General features: G+C 39.2%; 1 protein-coding gene across 3 annotated transcripts in view; it reads right to left on the bottom strand.

Moving 5' to 3' along the window:
* efr3a (EFR3 homolog A (S. cerevisiae)) overlaps window positions 1-20,989 on the bottom strand; it is a 268,889-nt gene that overhangs the window by 64,000 nt on the left and 183,900 nt on the right. For all 3 annotated transcript variants that reach the window (XM_033998812.3, XM_033998811.3, XM_033998813.3), the window contains exons 9-11: window positions 18,435-18,513; window positions 13,072-13,207; window positions 5,341-5,499 (exon numbers count right to left, since the gene is read on the bottom strand). In XM_033998812.3, coding sequence (XP_033854703.1) covers window positions 5,341-5,499; window positions 13,072-13,207; window positions 18,435-18,513 — 374 coding nt within the window. The remainder of the gene's footprint in view (window positions 1-5,340; window positions 5,500-13,071; window positions 13,208-18,434; window positions 18,514-20,989) is intronic.

The raw sequence follows: 20,989 nt of genomic DNA, 5'->3' as shown, positions 1-20,989 counted from the left end.
GAAATGTGAATTTCCTCCCCAGTTTCAGAGTCTTGGCTGACTCAAACAGGTTTTCCTCAAGGATTCGCCGGTACTTTGCACCATCCATTCTCCCCTCTATCCTGAAAAGCTTCCCAGTCCCTGCTGAAGAGAAGCATCCCCATAACATGATGCTGTCACCACCATTATTGACAGTTGGGATGGTGTTGACTGGGTGATGTGCAGTGTTGGGCTTGCGCCAGACGTAACGCTTGGAATTTAGACCGAAAAGTTCAATTTTTGTCTCGTCTGACCACAAAACCTTTTTCCATCTGCAGTATCATCTGCATGCTTTTTCGCAAACTCCATACGTGCTTTAAGATGGGGCTTTTTGAATAATGGCTTCTTTCTTGCCACCCGTCCATACAGGCCAGCTTTGTGTAGGGAATAGCTTATTGTTGATGTGTGAACACTGACTCCCATTTCAGACACAGAACTTTGCAGATCTCTCAAGGTCATTGTTGACCTTGAGAGTGACATCCCAAACCAGTTTCCTGCTTGCCCGGCTGCTCAGTTTGGGAGGGTGACCTGATCTGGGTAGTATCTGTGCTGAGAGGGATAATCATCGCCTTTTAAATTTTCTTGTACACTTCCCCTGCTCTGTGTCTCTCTACCACTTTATCCCGGACTTGTTTCAAAAGCTCCTTGGTGTGCATATATATATATATATATATATATATATATATATATATATATATATATATATATATATATATATATATATATATGTATGTATGTATAGACACACACACACACACACACACACACACACACACACAAGGTTTGACAGATAAAACAGCAGCTTTATTTGTTGTGAATTCAACATTTCGTTTACATCATATCCAGTCTCAAAGTAAGATGTCCCGATTGACACCCAGATACGCAATCGAATGGTCTAGTGTTCAGGTAAAAAATGCCATTCACAATCTTTCCAGGATTCGTTGGTATCACTCAGCAAGATTGGCGCTGAGTGGGAGAGGCTACACAAGCGACAACGCTCCGAGAAGGACTGTTATTATTTTGTATTATGAATATTGTTTTAATAGTTTTTATTATTAGGAGCTCAGTTGGAACAAAAACCAGCAGGGCAGGGGTCCCCCCAGGACCAGGATTGAGAACCACTGCCTTACGCTACCAAGAATAAAAGGCAAATGCGTGCGTACAAGCAGACAGCATAACGGTGTAAGCTGGTAAAGTTTAGCCGGGTTCACGAAGTGTACTAAAAATGTCCAAGACGAGATTTTTTCGCTCAATACCCTATTTCCTTAGGCACAAGTTTTTCCTTTTGTTTACTGAATTAAAATACAGAACTCAATGAGAAGCAACGTCACAACGCGTATCTCTTCCAATTAAAGCAACAGCGGCATAATATTGCGCAAACCACCAAATAATATTTTTTTTATTATTTAAATAACACCTATCATATAGCAACCTAAATATTCTACATCTGTTTAATTCTAACAAATAATATTTATAAAATAATCTTAATAGTGTAAATATTTAACCTGGCCCAAACAATAGAAAATAAATTCCAACATTTCAATAGTTTAACGTTTTACTAATTGCAGTCCAGAGTTAAAAATAAGAACTCTTTTCCAACTCCAAGTATCTTGCCTTTTCTTATTAGTCACTGCGTTGTTCTGCTAACATTTAGTATATCTTTATATTCATCGTAACGTTAAATTACCTAATTCTAATTTCAGGCAAATGGTGATCACACCAGATACTGACTGTTTTTTTTGATCGACGCCCCTACCATTTTTTTATGGTATCTGTGACCAACAGATGCATATCTGTATTCCCAGTCATGTGAAATCCATAGATTAGGGCCTAATGAATGTATTTAAAGTGACTGATTTCCTTATATGAACTGTAACTCAGTAAAATCTTTGAAATTGTTGCATGTTGCGTTTATATTTTTGTTCAATGTATATATATATATACACACATACAGTGCCTATAGAAAGTCTACACCACCTTGAACTTTTTTCACATTTTGTTTTCATGTGAGTTTCATGCATTTAAATGAGGATTTGTTTCCACTTATCTACACACCATACTCCACACTGTTAAGGGGAACAAAGTTTTTACTGAGAAAAAAATTACATATTAAAAATACAAAACTGAAAATAAATTATTAATAATAATAATAATAATAATAATAATAATAATAATAATAATAATAATAGGATAAGTCTCCACCCCCCTGAGTTAATACTTGGTGGAAGCACCTTTGGCAGCAATTACAGCTGTGAGTCTGTTGGGATAGGTCTTTGCACACCTAGATTTGGCAATATTTGACCATTCTTCTTTACAAAACTGTTCAAGCTCTGTCAAGTTCCTTGGGAAGCGTTGATGGACAGCAATCTTCAAGTAATGCCATAAATTTTTTATTGGATTTAGGTCGGGGCTCTGACTGGGCCACTCAAGGACATTTACCTTTTTGTTCCTTAGCCACTCCAGTGTAGATTAGGCTGTGTGCTTTGGGTCGTTGTCATGCTGAAAGGTAAACTTCCACCCCAGTTTCAGCTTTCTTGCAGAGGGCAGCAGGTTTTCCTCAAGGACTTGTCTGTACTTTGCTCCATTCATTTTCCCTTCTATCCTGACAAGTGTCCCAGTCCCTGCCGATGAGAAACATCCCCATAACATGATGCTGCCACCACCATGCTTCACAGTAGGGATGGTGTTCTTTGGGTGATGCGCTGTTTTGGGTTTGTGCCAAACATAATGCTTTGCATTTAGGCCAAAAAGTTCCATTTTAGTTTCGTCAGACCACAAAACTTTTTGCCACATGGCTACAGAATCTCCTGAGTGTTTTTTTGCATACTTCAAATGGGATTCAAGGTGGGCTTTCTTGAGTAATGGCTTCCTTCTTGCCACCCTACCATACAGGCCAGATTTGTGGAGTGCTTGGGATATTGTTGTCACATGCACACTTTGACCAGTCTTGGCCATAAAAGCCTGTAGCTCTGCAAAGTTGCCATTGGCCTCTTGGTAGCCTCTCTGAACAGTCTCCTTCTTGCTCGGTCAACCAGTTTGGAGGGACGGCCTGATCTAGGCAGGGTCTTGGTGGTGCCATACACCTTCCGCTTCTTAATCATCGTCTTGACCATGCTCCAAGGGATATCAAGGCCTTTGATATTTTTTTATACCCATCCCCTGATGTGTGCCATTCAACAACTTTGTCCCGGAGTTCTTTTGAAAGCGCCTTGGTGCTCATGATTGAGTCTTTGCTTTGAAATGCACTACCCAGCAGAGGGAACCTACAACTGCTGAATTTATCTTGAAATCATGTGAATCACTACAATTTAACACAGTTGGAGGCCACTTAACTTGGTGTGTGATTTTGAAGGTGATTGGTTACACCTGAGCTAATTTAAGATTGCTATTACAAGGGGGGTGTACAATTATCCATAATGTTCCCGACGCATGTTTTCCTTGTACTGTGTCTGCGTGTGCTCTCTGGCTAAAAAGTAGCCTACTGAAATTGACAAGCGGCATTGGGAACAGAAAGTGACGTGGCAACTGTTTTTTAAAGGGCGATTGCATTTTAATTTTTTAAAAGAATGTTATCACATAACATGTGTTGGTTAAGTTATGACATTTCTAGCAGTAACACTATTCAAAAGCCAGCTGAGAAATAACCACGCAAGTCTCACTCAGCATGTAATATGCTGTATATGCAGCAGCGTTATCTACTTATTAAACTAAATATCGCCTTATAAAACTGACTAGCGAGTATGCAATTTTTAAAATCGACAAAACAGATACATCTCACCACTACCCTCTGATTTCAGAAATGTATTTAAATCAAAATTAAAATATCACAACTGTTGGGCTTTTAAGCAAGGTCGGGTTCGGCATAGAATTCTACTATGCTCGCCGCGGACGGGAAGGACTGCAGCACTGAGCAAACTGACACTGAAGTCGTTTAGTCCACATATCATCTAATGTTGGTTTACAATCTAGGGAAATTATGCCGGTTACCGGCATCAATGAGAAAACAGCCTCAGAAATTATTGGTCAACTTCTCTTGAAGTCAGCAAAGCCTGGGTAGGATCATTTCCTCCCAAAAAAAAAACACACACACACTCGGAATCCCCTCCCTCGAGTGCCAGTGCAGTGCAGTGTTTGGCTGTTCCATGAATCCTCCCTCAGATGTGGGCAATCAGTCTGCTTTCAATTCACAAATGTCATTTCATCTCGAAAATGTTACTATAAATGGCAATGTTCAATGTAATGTTTATGGCAAATAAAAAAAGTACAAAATACATTTTACAATCAAACAGTCTTCAGGGACTTATTTTTTCTCAGTGGAAGGATGCATAATATAGTTCTTATTTTTTTCCTTAAAAAAGCTATTTTGTGTAATTATTTTCAAGAAAAAAGTGTAGCCATTTTATAAGCAAAATAACCCACTCCAGGGTGTGCGGCCTTGTGCCTCACAATGCAACCAGTCCGTGCGGTAAGAATTGTCTTACTGCACACCCTGTCGTGGGTTATTTCTTACATATCACACAAGATCATTATCCTGAAAGACGGCAGCAAATTCTTTACTATATATATATATATATATATATATATATATATATATATATATATATATATATATATATAGAGAGAGAGAGAGAGAGAGAGAGAGAGAGAGAGAGAGAGAGAGAGAGAGAGAGCGAGAGAGAGAGATTTAAAGAACAGATTTATATAGTAAATAATTTAATATATTCAAATTCAAAGTAGAGCAAGTGTATAGAGTTCGGGGGGAATAATAATCTCCCTCAGCTCATCTCCTCCTTATTCGGGTAGATAACATTTCTAGTGTCCCTTCTATTTGATTTGTATTTGTAATGTAGAAATGCTAAAAATGCCAACAGCTAAAAAAGTAAGCAATCTTTGGTAAAAGGTTTTGTGGAAGAGGTATTGTTTTGTGTACTGAGTTTATTTTGTGAGACGTGTTTAAAAAAATATTTTTCTGAAACATGAATATTCTGATATTTGTTAAATGCTTATATTTAAAATGTAATATAGTAAAATGTGTTTCTGACATTATTGCACAGTGTGTGTTTGTTTTTGTGGGTTTCATAATCAAATGCAAAAAATGTAATCATAAGGTTGCCCAGGCTACTCAGAACAAGAAAACCCTTTGGATTCTGGGGGCCAACTGTCCCAAGACCAAATGCTCAGCAGATTGCCCCACTTTTCAGTCTTGGCCACTTTTCTGTACTCCCACTCCTGTTTCAACCCTAAACACAGTCCTAATATTACATGAATTCAAAACATTATAAGATGTACTCACTTAGTTTACTAAGACTGTCTCCTACTCACCAATTGTTTGTATGATTGCATTCTGTACTATCCTCTCTTCATTCTCCTTGGAGTTCGTGCTGACACTGCTGGCAGAGTTGCGTCTGTCCCCCAATTCAAAATCCACACTGAGGCACAGGTGTTTCAGCAAAGTATTAAACACCTCCAAAACTGTAGGACCTTCAAAAGACATAAAATATTTTTTAACAGTAAGCACTGAGAAACAGTAATCAAAAGTTTAAGACTAGACATTCAGAACATCAACTCCCTTAAGTATAGATGCTGTGTTTTATTATCTTTTGAAAACACTGAAGACCCTGCAATACCAGTTGAAGAACAATATGAATATGTCTCATTAACCCATGTGTCCTGATCTACAGGTAGTGGACAAAAAAATGGAAACACCTGGGTAAATGAGGGACACCAAGTATACTGAAAGCAAGGGCTTCCACACAGGTGTGGCTCATGCGTTAATTAGGCAAATAACATCCCAGCATGCTTAAGGTCATGTATGAAAATGCTGGACAGGCCTGGTTGCCTATAATTATGGCTAGCATGGCTGCAAGAGAAGACCTCAGTGACTTTGAAAGAGGGGTGATTGTTGGGGCGCGTTTGGCAGGAGCTTCAGTGACCAAGACAGCTCAACTTGCTGATGTTTCACGAGCAACGGTGTCTAAGGAGATGTCGGCATGGAACTCCGAGGGAAAGGCATCATCAGCAAAGGGCAACAGTGTATGGAAGAGCATACTCCAGGATCGTGATATCCGTGCACTAATACGAAGTGCAAGGCAAAACAGGCGAGCAACTGCTGATCAATTGACTGCAAATTTCAACCTGGGATGTGAGCAGCCAGTTTCATCAAAAACGGTCCGCCGAGAACGCCACAGAGCGGGATACCACAGTGGCCCAACGCCCTATTAAGTGACTTTAAATTGGTGTTTCCATTTTTTTGTCCACTACCTGTAGGTTTTCCAATTAAATCACTTTTTTAATCACAGCATATGATCAAATCACTGCTGGAAAGAAGCTTCATCATAAGTCATATACCAGGGGTGGCCAAACTTCTTGACCCTACGGAGCCGTGTACCAAAATGTTCATATGGCCGAGAGTCGCAAGACATACTGTAAAATATAAAATGTTTGCGAGAAAGACATTCTAAATACAAGCATTGTTTTACTTTTTTTTATTATTATTATTATTCTCTCAAACATAATAACAGTAACTTACTCTGTGCAGTACAGTAGTTAGGCTATCTCTTGATGTCAGCAAAATACACAAGAACAAGGGATAGGACATTGCAGAGCCTACAGTCTTTCTGTGTAATTTGTATTGTACTATAGCTCTGCAGTGTATTAAACTTTAAATGTAACCCTACAGTGTTTTCCCATTGTTCCTGCTTATACTGTATGAATTACGCACTTTTAATAAAATATATCCAGTTATTATGAAGCAAAATATGTTAACTGCTCTGATTTCACCAAAAACACCACATAAAGACGAGCTCTGGAAGCTCTAAATGCTGGGTTTAACAAAAAGAAGCATTTTTTTGTATCACTGCTCCATGTTTTAAATACTTGAGAACTTTGCGCATGACAAATGTTTTCAAAAGAATTACAGTACCTGCTTGTGACGAGATAAATATAATATTAATTTTAGACCTGCAATGTAACATTTAAGCATGCAATCTCTAGCCTAGTGCCAACACTCCAATTGTATAAACAGATTCATTCATCTGAGTAAGGATGTTCACCTTGTACAGACTACAGTGTAAGCCATTTGTTGCAGATGAGACACAGATGTTTACCACTGTTATCAGTGAAAGCAAACTTTTCCACCCATTCTGGCTAAAAGCCTCATACTTTCATTTATTACTCGTGGAGGGTTTGCTCAATGCCATTGTCTCCACAAAACAAATGAGCACTTAATTCAAAATGCACATCCAGCTTTCACTCAAGGTGATCAAAATACACATGTAACAGCGAGCGGTGTCAAAAGTCAAGTGATGAAATGTGCTTGCAGTGAACATGCAGGCTCAAAGAAATTGAAGAGAAAGAAGAGAACAGAAATAATGAACTTATGTTTATTTTTACTTTTTCTCTTTTCTTTTCATTTTTGTTTATTATTCTTTCTTCAGTTCATTCGAGCCGCATAGTGTGCGTCACCCAGCATTTCATCGGGAGCCGCACTTGAACTGCCCGGGAGCTGCATGCAGCTCGCAAGCTGTGGTTTGGCCATCTCTGATATACAGTGGCTCTCAAAAGTATTCACCCCCCTTGGACTTTTCCACATTTTATTGTGTTACAACATGGAATCAAAATGGATTTAATTAGGAGTTTTTGCCACTGACCAACACAAAAAAAGTCCATAATGTCAAAGTGAAAAATAAAATTACAAATTGTTCTAAATTAATTACAAATACAAAACAGAAAATAATTGATTGCATAAGTATTCAGCTTCCCACAGGCCTCTACCATTGTGTGAAGTTTCATGAGTTTTCGTGCAGCGGTGCTAATTTTACAGACATTTTAACATTTGGCGTAATAATAAAAATAACTAGAACTGCCAGGCAGTTTTATGGCTTCCAAGCTCAGTACCAGTTGGACATTTTGGCAAGCTGTAGAATTGCAGCACAAGTAACATCAACAGATCAATTTCATGGAGCAGTTTCAATTCAAAATACTGCATTAGTTCATTATCTCACGATACTTTAGAACTTTAAAACACCATAGTAACCATGACCCTGATTTTTGGATACAGCATATATGGGTTCCTGTCTGTGTTCCATAGTAACCATTGACCTATATATACTCTGTAAGGAGTTACAAGCTAGTTTTACATTTTAACTCATGGAGAGGTCAAAGGTCGCAGGCAAGGTAATTTCTGGACAGAGCACATATGGTTTCCTCTATGTGTTCTATAGTAACTATTACCCTATCTATAAGGAGTTATAAGCTACTGTACAAAATCTTACAATAAAAACTTCCATTTCCTTATTTTCACCTGAAAAAATCCAACAATGTCTTTTTTCGCAACCATTTAGTCCTGCCTTAATATTTATAATATTATAGTCCTAAAGTTGCTGCTTTCATGTAGTTAGCTACTGCATTCACCAAGTTTTCTCTCACTAGTACTAGGCTGTTACAGTTTTTTGTGGTTTCTGTAAATATTACTCTCTCAGTCTCTTGTGCTCTCCATTTCCAAAGAAAAAAATGTCAAATTATTTAAAAAAAAACTCTCTCATTGATCGCCTTGCTTTAGCAATATAAAGTATTTCAGCTCTCTCCAAACACAGAATATTGTATTTATTTTAAAGATTTACCTTCCAAAAATTATGTTGACAGATAGGTACATGGGTGGGTTAGGGTGAGGGGCACTAAAACAGTGCAGAGAAATCCTGTAGATCAAGAATCCAGTCGCTTATTCGCCAGTCACAAACATGCATTGCAAGTGAATGGATTCAACCAAACCTTTTTTGTTGTTGTTGTTTTTTAATTGAAAACCCAGACTTATTGGTTGCGTGTTTCCGGCAATTCCCAGGCAGGCTACAATTAGGTGTCCCAGAATTTGGACCCATTCTCTAGCTACCGTGTGCTGTATATTCACAATTGACCATTGAGAAGCCGGGAACCAACGAAGCACAATAACCTTGATGCAAACTTAAGCTGTGCAGCAAAATGGCTATGCATATTTGTAACAGGGGCGAGATCTGTGCTGACTGTCTGGCACATGCATGGTACTGCAGGAAGGGGGCAGCAGCCTTGTAGATCTGCCGGTCAGTCATGGCAGTGACACGGAGAGGTGGGAAAAGGGTGTGTTGGCTTTCCCTCTCTCTGAGTGGCTGAGAGGCGGGTCTTGGGGGATTGCTGACCCTATAAGATAACGTTCTGTTGTTCCCTCGGCCTGCCCCTCTAAAATGAAATGAGCCAGCTGGCGGAAGCGCTGCTGCCGGACCGAGCACGGCCGGAGAAGAACGAGCACAACAAATAACACTATGTAACACAATTTTTGTTCCTGTGTAGTAATTGTTATTTCCTAATTGCTTATGCCTTAAAAGTATAGAAAATGGCTATTATTCCCCACAAACTTTGGTTTTGTGACCAGGACAGTGATATTTTGAAATGAGAAAACAGGCGAATTTGTGTCTTTTCGTTCACATAAAAAGTCAGAAAAAAACAACATATGAATCCAAATGAACATGTATTTATACTAAAGTAATACAAAAATGACTACAAAAGATTTAGAAGTGAGTAGTTTTTCGAGATTTACGATTATAATGTAAATCACTTTCACGAATCAGCCCCCAAATGTAGTCTCCCATCATGTTTCTTGTTATACTGTGCTTGGTCCAGTATACTGTCCTTCAAAGTCCAGTATATCCTGGTGGAAGCGCTCGCCTTGCTCCTTATCTAGAGCTCTGACAAATTGTTTCATAAGGCCCAATTTGATGTGCAGTGGTGGCATCAGCACCTTCCGGGGGTCCACCAGTGGCTCCCACTTGACGTTGTTCCTCCCCACAGAGAACTCGGTCCGCTGTGGCCAGTCCCGCCTGTGGTAGTGCGCCTTGGTGTCCCTGCTGTCCCAAAGGCAAAGATAGCAGGGAAACTTGGTAAAACCGCCTTGGAGACCCATCAGGAATGCCACCATTTTGAAGTCTCCTATGACCTCCCAGCCGTACTCATCATACTTCAAGGCGTCCAGCAAGGTCTTGATGCTGTTGTAATCCTCTTTGAGGTGCACCGAGTCAGCCAGGGAAAGAGACGGGTACTTGTTACCGTTATGGAGAAGCACGGCTTTGAGGCTTCTGGATGAGCTGTCAATGAAGAGGCGCCACTCATTCTGGTTACAGACGATTCCGATTGCCTTGAACAGACTGGTCACATTGTGGCAGAAGCAGAGCCCATCTTGACGGGTGAAGAAGCTGGAAAAAGGTTGGTGACGCTTCCTCTGATCTGCGACTTGCACACTTTCATCCAACAAGTTCCACTGCTTGAGCCTAGACGTCAAAAGCTCGGCACTGGACTTGGTGAGAAGTCGTTGAGGTCTTTTTGGTTGGGGTAGTATGGGTTTCTCTCCTCAGCTCCACCTCTGAAATTATCATCTGGATCTACAACGTCTTCCTCGCTCTCTGACTTGCTGCTCTCTTCTAAAGACGGCTGCTCTCTCTCCGGAGGAGTGGGTACGGGGAGCTCATGGCAGTGTGGCACCGGGGTGATGGATGAAGGAAGTGATAGCAGGTGCATTCTTGCCAGTCCGACGTTTGGAAGGGTCCACCATGCAGAAGTAGCAGTTGCTTGAGTGGTCAGTGGGTTCCCGCCAAATTCGTGGGATAGCGAACTTCATGGCTGTCTTTTCCCCTCTGTACCATCCTACAAAAATACATTTATTTCACCCATGACTAATGTGTAAGTGATTCTCACAACATTTTTCATATATTATATATTTTTTCAATAACATTGAAAATTGTAAAACATTTTAAAATTAAAAACTTTTACAATTTGAAAAAATTTTAACAAATTTTATAACCTAAAATTCCGAGTAACAATCGTCCATCTTACGATTGTTACTTCCAGAGTTTTTTTGCAGTGCTCGCAGGTGAAATGAGGTGCCCAGGGTTTGTCTTGATCCCCGACAGGCATGCCGAAATATGCCTTGTAGGCCTCACACATCTTAGCAGATGCTTCCACGGAGTACTTTTTCGCTCTTGTCTTGATAAATTGGCCGCAGACATAGCAAAATGTGTCTGCCAGATGCTTGCAGCCTCTTGATGCCATCTCAGAAAAATGCAGATATGTATCCACTTAGGCAGCTGGAACTAAACTGAACTGGTGGGCTTAAGGCCCCTGTATTTATACTACTATTTATATTACTGGAAAGTTCTAGAAAGTTCTAGAAGTTACTCCAAGTTTACTCAGCACTGAATCTATCTGGAATGTTCTGGAAAATAGGTAAATTTCAAAATATCACTGTCCTGGTCACAAAAGCAAAGTCTGTGGGGAATAATAGCCACAATACTTTTGAGGCATAAGCAATTAGGAAATAACACTTACTACCCAGGAACCAAAAAAAAAATAATAAATTGTTACACGATGTAATTAGAAAGAGAAAAAAATGAATTTTTAGGAGCAGGGAAAAATTTGGGCAGAACCCTGAATTGTACGAGAAGGTTGAGGTAATGGGTGAGCATAGGACAGAGACCCAGGCCATGCGGATAGCGACGGTCGGGACAACGCTGCCGAGTGCAGCACCTTTATTACTGTGTTTTATTTTCCCTTTTTCTTTCGCCTTTTGTTTTCATTATTATTTTTGAGCACTTGTATGTGCACTGGACTGTATACCAGTACTGGTAACCTTGTGGTCCTCTTTACTGTTGCCAATATTCTTTAGCATTCAATTTAAATATTATAAGTAATTTATGTGTTGTCAAACACCCAGTACGCAGCTTATCTGGAGCCCTGGAGGAATGAAATTATTATAATCCACATTATAATATTATAATAGGAGGCTGTGTGGTCCAGAGGTTAAAGAAAAGGGCTTGTAACCAGGAGGTCCTCGGTTCAAATCCCACCTCAGCCCCTGTTAAATAAAGATTTGCCATATTTTCATTAAGTGGCATTTTGGGTCAAGTCAATTTGTACAGCACCGTGACACGCATGTTGTTACGTGGGTAAAACAAATAGAGAATTTGTGAACACAAAAGTGCTATAAGGAATCATGACCCTAAATCATCTGCAGTGAGACATTTAACCTAATGGGACACAACATCTGCTCCTTTAGATTCTTGGTTATTGAACTAGTTACTCCAAGGAGGGGTGGTGATTGTGATAAAATACTGTTACAGAAAGAAGCAAAATGGATACATAGGCTTTGAACTGAATCTCCAGGAGGGTTAAATGAGGAACTTCCAATATTGTTGCAAAATAATTAATTGTATCAGACATCATTGAGAAACAACTGTTGTATACTGTTTTTTTTGTAATGTTTAGTATTTCCCTTTAAGAATGAATGAATTAGCTAATTGTAATAACCACCAATTGATATAGATAGAAATGTAATGCATTTTGTTTGAATACAGACTGAGGAAGGTATTTAGCTGCAACGCGTCTGTGCTAATCTGGGATCTGCTTTGGATGTCATCATTTTAACATATGCTTTTTCTTATAAAAGAGCACACGCTTCATGTTTGCTGTATTTGATGATCATTTTGGATGACCCTAAAATGCTGGGACTGTACAGGTTGAACCAAGTAAACAACTGCAAATCAATAATTGGAAAACATGATACATGATTGGCTTCCTGCAACCTGTTAATGGTTGTTTTTAAAAATATCATGGACAATTAAAGATATCTGTTCAATCATGTCTTCAAATAAAGTATATTTTCATTTCAGGTAAAATGAGTTTCAGGGACACGCTAATGGACTGTGAAAATCAAATAATATGTCAACAAATGGTATGCATACAAAGAGAATCAGAACACAGAGGGGTCACTTTAAGTACAATTGTCACCTTTCTGGTGAAACTCCAATAAACAAGGGAACATAACGCATGTTTAAAATTATTTCTTATAAATTCAGAATTTAGAATGCATATTTAGAAATAATTTATTGCATTCATTGATGCCCTCACATGTTCAGTACCAAAATAGTGGTATTAACAGGGACATCAAAAATAAATAATAATGAAAAAAAAAGTAAAACTACATTTACAATGAATGAAAAAACTCACATGAGTTTGCATTTTAGTGTAACCTACCTATGGAGCCTTTGGCTGCAATGGCAACTGTTTCCAGAAGGACCTGCACAATGCCTGCTCTGACTCGAGGGGAGTCTTTGTTGTGAGTATCCAGGTGACCCAGGACCTGCTGAATCACATGATGAGAGTGCTGGGCCTACAAGGAACATAGAAAAATACATATTTAATTAACTTTTATCTACTACAGTAAAAGCATAGCAAAGTGTAATAAAAGTATAGCGAAAGCATGGTGAAGCCCACAGAGGTATGGTAGGGCTCCAGACAAACTTTTTATCTTTGGAGCCAATAGCTCCGAGGCCCAAACAATTGATCGCCAAATCTAATTGTTGGGTGCCACTTTAGGAGCAAGTTGGTTGCTACAGGTACTGTATTCAACTGCTTAAAGTACGACAACACCTTGTTGTACTTTATGACACTAAAGTGATACTAAAACAACAACTTTGTTTGTACTCATTTGTTTATTGCTTTATTCTGCTGAATGGTTAATCTATGAAGCTGATGACTACAATGAAAACAGCATGTTTATATTTTTTGATATTTTGTAAGAACATTTTCATATTTCAGATATTTCAACCATTCTTTGTCATTAGCAGTGAATGGCAGGTTTTCTAATGCAATCAAGTCAGCTGTATTAAAGTACATTTTTAATTCCCCAAATGTACTTAATTATTTCAGTAGCACATTACTCTATCTACTGTGGTGCGGGGTAGGTGTACACTTCCTAATTACAGTCTAAGGTATTTCCATGCTTTCTGCTTTCACCGTTCTTCAAAAGGTCAGTTGATGAATAAACTCCTTTTCCTGCAACAGCTTACTCTGCTTTAGTACAAAACTCACAATACACTTACTGTTTTTCATAATGGCAATGTCTTGAATTGCCATGCCTGTGTTTTGGCTAAAGGGCTATCAGCTCATCATCTAACTAGGGAAGCTGCTGCAGGACTCTCCAAAACTTTTCCCCATTGGGGTCTGTGGAAGGGTGGTGGGCAATTCACTGACACAAGGAGACAGTACATTATTTGTAACGCCACTCAGGCGCACTGATTTATTTTGACCAGTAGAGGGCGCTGTTGTCCGTGGACTGGATACTGACAACAGTAACCAGAACCACGGTGTTACCAATACAGGTACATAGGCACAGGCACAACAAGTGCTCGTAAATAATAATGAAAACCAAAGGCGAAAAAAAAGGGAAAATAAAACACAGTAATAAAACTACAAACAAAAGTGCTGCTTACGCAGTGCCCCCACTGCCGCTAAGCCGGTCAGAACGGGCCTCCGTCCTATGCTCTGTTACCCTATACACTGGGATGGCCGGAGTTCCCCATACAACTAAACATGTCCCCTCGGGTATGTGATTATTTCTGTTATTTATTTTCTCTTTAAATTATTTTAAGGCCGGCTGTTTTCCCCAGCCAGGCTTACCTCGTTTTTGTTTTAAAACTGACGTCTTCTGTCAGTGTCACTGTGTGTTCCCAAACACGGCCACCCGAGTGCACAACCAAGCGCAGTTCTTAAGGGCCGAGAAATCTACCAAGGCCCGCCTCTCAGCCACTCAGAGAGAGGGAAAGCACACACACCCTCTTCCCCATCTCTCCGTGTCATCGCCATGACTGACAGGCGGATCCCACGAGACTGCTGCCCTCTACCTGCAGTACCATGCATGTGCCAGACAGTCAGTCCAGATCTCCCCTGTTACAGGGTCCATGACTGAACAAAAAGAACTGAAGGTCCCGGAGGAAATGTTTGGAGTCTCAATAAAGTACTTAATGTTATGGTACCCAAATGTTTTTTTTTTCTTCATCTATTAAAGTTTGGACAATTTTTTAACAATAAGAAACACTGAAAGCCACAAACAGACAAACATTTTCTGTCTAAAACAACAAAGACCAAAATGCCAAATAAAAGAATCCACAAAAGCAAAATTCCATAAAGATCAAAGGACCATTCTACTCAACCAGGCACCCCCCAATGCTTTAATAAATATTATGTTTAATCGTGAAAGATCTTGAAATACCTATTTTTAGACTGTGAAATAAGATGTTTTTTACTGTGAAAAAATGCAGCCCTACCTTTTAGGTTTTCAAACAGTTGCTTATCAACTGTGTTTCTTATCAGCAAGAATGCCTGAATTGGATTTCAGCAACTCGATATACAATGTTCTGCTCCCATCCAAGATGTACCCGGGTCATGTTTTTCAGGTTTTGCTCCCACAGCGGGGACTACAACACTGAGTTTAAGCCCGCCAACATTCTGAGGCTTGAATCTCACAACACAGATGGATTACCTAAATTACAGAAAAATTTAATCTGCGGTGGGGCTGCCAGTGTCAGACGGACAGACAGGTGTCCCGTGGACGCAGATAACTGCAAATCTCAGAGAGGCACCTCAGCAAATAGCCCAGCTGTGTGGCAAACACACTTGATGAATAGGCACGCTTAAGGATCACCTCCAAAACTGTTGGTTGGGGCAAATTAGGCACCTGTACCCATTAGGTAATGGTAACATTTTGTACTTGAAAAGGAACTGCAGGGTACGTGGAGGATGTTATGCAAAAAAAAAAAAAAACACGTCTGTGACATCGTTTGGCCACCAGTGGGTTGTTCAATAACGAAAACATTTAGGTAGAATTGAAAACAATGCAAAAGAACAAAATGTTGGTACGACATTTATAACTGTTCAAAACGACCACCACTTTGTTTCAAGCATTTATCAATTTGTTGATACCAGTAATTTTTGGGGCGTGAGATCTAGTGACCATCTTTCTGCGCCTTGCCACTAGAAAAAAAAAAATCATTGTCCGGTTCCCTACATACCAGTTTTCATGGTACAGTTCGAATCAGCAGCTCTGATAACCGGCACGTATTTTAAATGTTTGCAGAGTCTCAAGAGTCCACACATCTCCCACACAATTGTCTGATTCAGCCAGTTGTCCTTGTGATGTAATGAAGAGAACATTAGGAATTCTATTACAAACTAGTACTAGTGTAAGAAGGATAACCCTTTTTCAGTAAAAATGCTGACGAAGAAGACAGCAAAAGTGCATCATATGACTGTGGACATAAACACGGGTTTAAAGCTGCTATGTAAATCAGTCAATGCTGAGATCCGGAGATTGGAATGCCCACACAGTTTTTTTTTTTTGATGAGATACTGATACAGTTCTGGACAATTGGTAACGAATAAAAAATAACTCAGCGTTTGTGTGATTCGTAATGTGATATACTATACAGGGCACCATGGTGATTGAAGTTCTGTGTTGCAGATGGCCTCATAATCGAAAGGAATAGAAAAAAACATGCATGCTAAAAATAACCACAAAAAAAAAAATAACCAACCACCAAAGACAACTTTTACCCGCTTTAGATGCTTTCAAAACAATCTGGCAGCACCGATCAAGGGGGATTAACCTAAATCGCATGCGAGACGCATGCATTACCTATTAAATGTTACCTCAAGTTCAATGTATTATTATTATTTTATTATTATTTATTTCTTAGCAGACACCCTTATCCAGGGCGACTTACAATTGTTACAAGATATCACCCTCCGGTCAAGAGTCCAGAGCAATAATCCACTACAAATAGAACGTGAGTTTGTATAATTTGTTTAAGAAAAATCAATATTTTAATTGGCATTCCAGTACTTTCAGATTTAGGGCTACACCACTGCTTATCAGTATCACGAATATTCAGTAACCAATATTAAGCAAGCTTTCAGCAGATATGAACTTAATGCCAAACTTGCTAATGGTCTTACATTTCTCTAAAATACAGGACCATCACAGCAGTGTGGAGTAGTGGTTAGGGCTCTGGACTCTTGACCGATAGGTCGTGGGTTCAATCCCCGGTGGGGACACTGCTGCTGTACCCTTGAGCAAGGTACTTTACCTAGATTGCTCCAGTAAAAAAACCCAACTGTATAAATGGGTAATAGTATGTACAAATAATGTAATATCTTGTAACAACTGTAAGTCGCCCTGGATAAGGGAGTCTGCTAAGAAATAAATAATAATAATAATAATAATAATTTTATGAAACAAGCACTTGTCGAGTGAATTTCAATTTTTAAAATATCACTATTAACATAATTGTACTTTTATATACAGTACCAATGGTATGGTAATAAAAGACAATAGTTAAAAAAGATTATTTTGTATTTGTTTTGTTGTAATATTATTCTTATGATTTATTATTTGCATATATGATGGCGTAGCTGTGCTGTTTTGTTATTGTTTTATTAAATGTGACGGCGAAGAGCCGTATGTTTTGCAGTATGGATGGGAAGCCCCATCCACAATAAAAAAAAAACCTTGTGCAGAAGGTGGCCATCTCCCTATTAATTAATTGTTTAATTTATTGCTAAATCGGGAGATGGTCACCTACATAAAAGGTTGCAGGGCTCAGCAGTCTGGGTGAGTGTTCAAGAGGAGGAACAGAGCGAGAGCGAGAGGAGTTTAAAAATAAATCTAAATATAGGAACAGTGAAGGTGATTGCCCGGCCTGACCTGTATTGGCTATTTTGTTTTGTGTTTGTGATTTGTTTTGTTTGAACTTTTACTTTTGCTCTGTGAGCAAAGTGTTTTTGTTTGGATATTTATTTTGTTTGTTTAAATAAACGGCGCCGCAGCACCTTTGTCCTGCAGTACTTGCTTCTTTGCTTTCTTCCTGCATTTGGCCTGACATCACCACACAGCCATCCCTGTCACAGATGTATTATAAAACACAATCCTGTACATTTTTACCTGCAAATCAGGGTACGTGAAACCAGTGAAAGTGTCTTTACACTCCAGAAACTTAACAGTCACATGACCTCAATACAGCAGTCAAATTTGGTGGGAGTTACATTTCATGGTCATCAGACATTTAATATGCATTGTTTTTATAACCCTGTAAATAAAAGGTAACTAAAACAGTTTCTGCATTATGAGGCTTCAGCAGAAAAGGCAGCTTTCTAAAAATACTGGTACCCTTGATTAAACTTGACCTACATAATCATAAAATACAGCAGTGTACAGAGTATGAAGCCAATATCTCAAAGCGCTATCATCCAGAAAACGAAAAGACAAAGGACCCCAACAGCAAACATCTTGGGTCACAGGTCAAAGTGAAAAGTACTGTCCAAGGAGTTTGCATCCACTGAAAATATTAAGTTGGTATCTCACATGTTTTTTAAAGATATTAGCAGTTGAAATAGCATTGGCAGTGCTGCATTAACAACTGCATTTAAGCTTCCCTCAAAAGAATTCTTAAATAGCTATAGAATTGACTATGAAAAATACAGTCCTTTATTTTTTATGTTTTCTGGATAAGGATTTCAAAGCAAAAGTAAGATGGCACTGTAGATCAGTGTCATGCACGTACCTGTATTGAATACATTATGATCTTAAAACAGGATACTGCAAATTCATTTGTCTCCCAAATCCGATGGTTGTCTAAATGCCTGCATGTAAAAGAAATACAAAATAGGTAATAACCATACACATTATTTCAATATCTTTTATTATTTTAACATTTTAAGTGATACATGTACCTGCTTTCTACAGTGACATGAACAGAATAAAAAAATAAATAAAAAATGGTTATACTGAGATCCCAAAATTGTGTCAAACACAATCTGGTTTCTGCAGCTTCTGTACTAAAATTAAACAAAACACAACAGGACTGCAGTTATAATTGTAAATCAATAAGGGGTATATGTATAGATAAATAAGATAACATGAAAGTCAGAGGATGTTTCATACTTGAATAAACATCTTATCTCTATCAAAAACATACAATTTTTAAAGAGGGGAAATGAGACATACTAAAATGCGTGAGTCTTCACCAATAAATAACCTATATTGTAATAAAGGATATCGTTAAGTTATCTATCATAACTACGGCTTCTGATTTTTTAACCAATAAAAAATGATCCTCTCCCGATACAAAGAAAATGAAATCGGTGTATATTCAATAAACACCGGAAAAACACTGGAAATGGTTACCCTTTCCTGTGGTTTTTTGAAAAATAAAATAACCTACAAAAAACAAAAAACTTTAGGTTATTATCATAACAGTGGTTCCCTGAAACAGAAATGTAACCATTACCGTATGGGTATTTACCTCTTAAAGACAAAACATCAAAAAATTGAGGGAGAAACTAACCTCTATGCCTGTGTTGTAAGGGTCGACTGAGAAGCCGCCCTTAACACTAGTTCCAAAACCAGGGTTTTGAGGATCCACGACATTAAGTTTGTAGAACCTAGTAAAGGAAATGTCCTTGACCGATGCACCCTGGAATAAAGCCCACAAAGTTGCCATGCCCTTAGTGGAAGGGGCAGTGAGCTTTTCTAGAGGGGGCAAGTTGGCTCATAGGCAGTCCTGACCCTGTCTGCAATCCATTTGGACAGCCTCTGCTTACACAGGGCTTGAACATGGGACTTTGCCCCATAACAGACAAAAATCTTTTCGGACTGCCTCCAACTTTTCATCCTGTCAATGTAGTACGCCAGGGCCCGCACTGGGCAGAGTGTATGGAGTTGTTGCTCCCTATCAGACTGGGAAGGAGGTGGATGGAAAGCCTCCAATTCCACAGACTGGTTGACATGAAATGTCAAGATCGTTTTTGGCAAAAAGGCAGAATTGGTACAGCGTGTAACCTTAGTTCTGGCCTCTATAAAAATTAAGCAGGCTTTCGCAATGGAGAATGTCTGCATCTCGCTCACCCGCTTTGTGGAGGTGATAGCAAGCAAACAGCCACTTTGAGTAATAAATATTGCAGCTCAGCTGAATGCATGGGCTCAATGGAGGCTTCATGAGTGCATTAAGCATGAGGCAGACACCACATCTGAAAAACACTCCATTTGTATTCCACTTGTGCCGTCAGCCGACCACTTATTTTCATACTGCAGACCCACCATGCAGCCACCTCAGAGCTACAGTGTCGGAGGACAATGCAGCTCTGGGCAGCTTACAGGCAAGACCGCAGGCGCCCGGCCAGATTACAGGGGTCACTGGTGCGCGGTGAGCTGAGGACACGCTGGCCGACCTAAGCCCACACACAGTAACTATATACAAATAACACATGGTTCCTAATGTTTATTTTTATCCTCTGATCACTGAGTTTACGCCACTGGACAAAAAAAAAAGTTGCAACTACAGTACCTCCCACACACTCGAAACATTATAATGGTGTCATGTGATCAGAGTCAGGAGCAGGAAGCATCTTCCTCTACCGTTAACATCAACAAAACAAGATGTAGACAAATAGTCAGATGTTACTTCAAAGCTGATATCATGAAGCACAGCTCGATAAAACAGCTAGTAATCAATGGTAAACTTTTTTTTATTTATTATCAATCCACATTGAAAAGAAAACTGAAATTACACACAGATTGTTTTAAATTAATTCGGGATGTTTCAAAGTACAAGCCAAAGGTAGTCATCGCTTGTGTTCAAATAGGCTGTAAATACCTGCACGGTGGATAGTAGTATCTACACGTATCAACAATAACAATCCAAAGCAAAATTGCACCAGTGTTACAGAAGTCTGGCATAAACAATTTTGGCTGGTACTTAATTAACCCCTTGTAAAAATAAAAAATAATAATAAATAAAAAAATAACACAAAACTGCTTACCCTAAAAAAGAACAGTCCTACAGGTACCACAGTAGCAGGCGCAGTTTACACAGCGTCAGAGTTTATGATCGCATCATAAATTCCAGATTTCCTAAATCTATTGATGGAAATGTCCGGGCTGCTTTTAATTTTTTTAAGCAAATTGGCTTCATCACTCACTGCCATTCTCATATTCACTTTGACATCCGACACATTCTTTCCCTTGTCCAGCGAGCGCTTCTTTAACCTGTGCTGCATACCACCTGTCTGTCAGAGGGCGGGATCACACACTGTATGCCACACTTTGATTGGTGGAAGT

The sequence above is a fragment of the Acipenser ruthenus genome, chromosome 4 (genome assembly GCF_902713425.1).
Source record: "Acipenser ruthenus chromosome 4, fAciRut3.2 maternal haplotype, whole genome shotgun sequence".
NCBI lineage: Eukaryota > Metazoa > Chordata > Actinopteri > Acipenseriformes > Acipenseridae > Acipenser > Acipenser ruthenus.
This window is presented reverse-complemented; position numbering and strand designations above follow the sequence as displayed.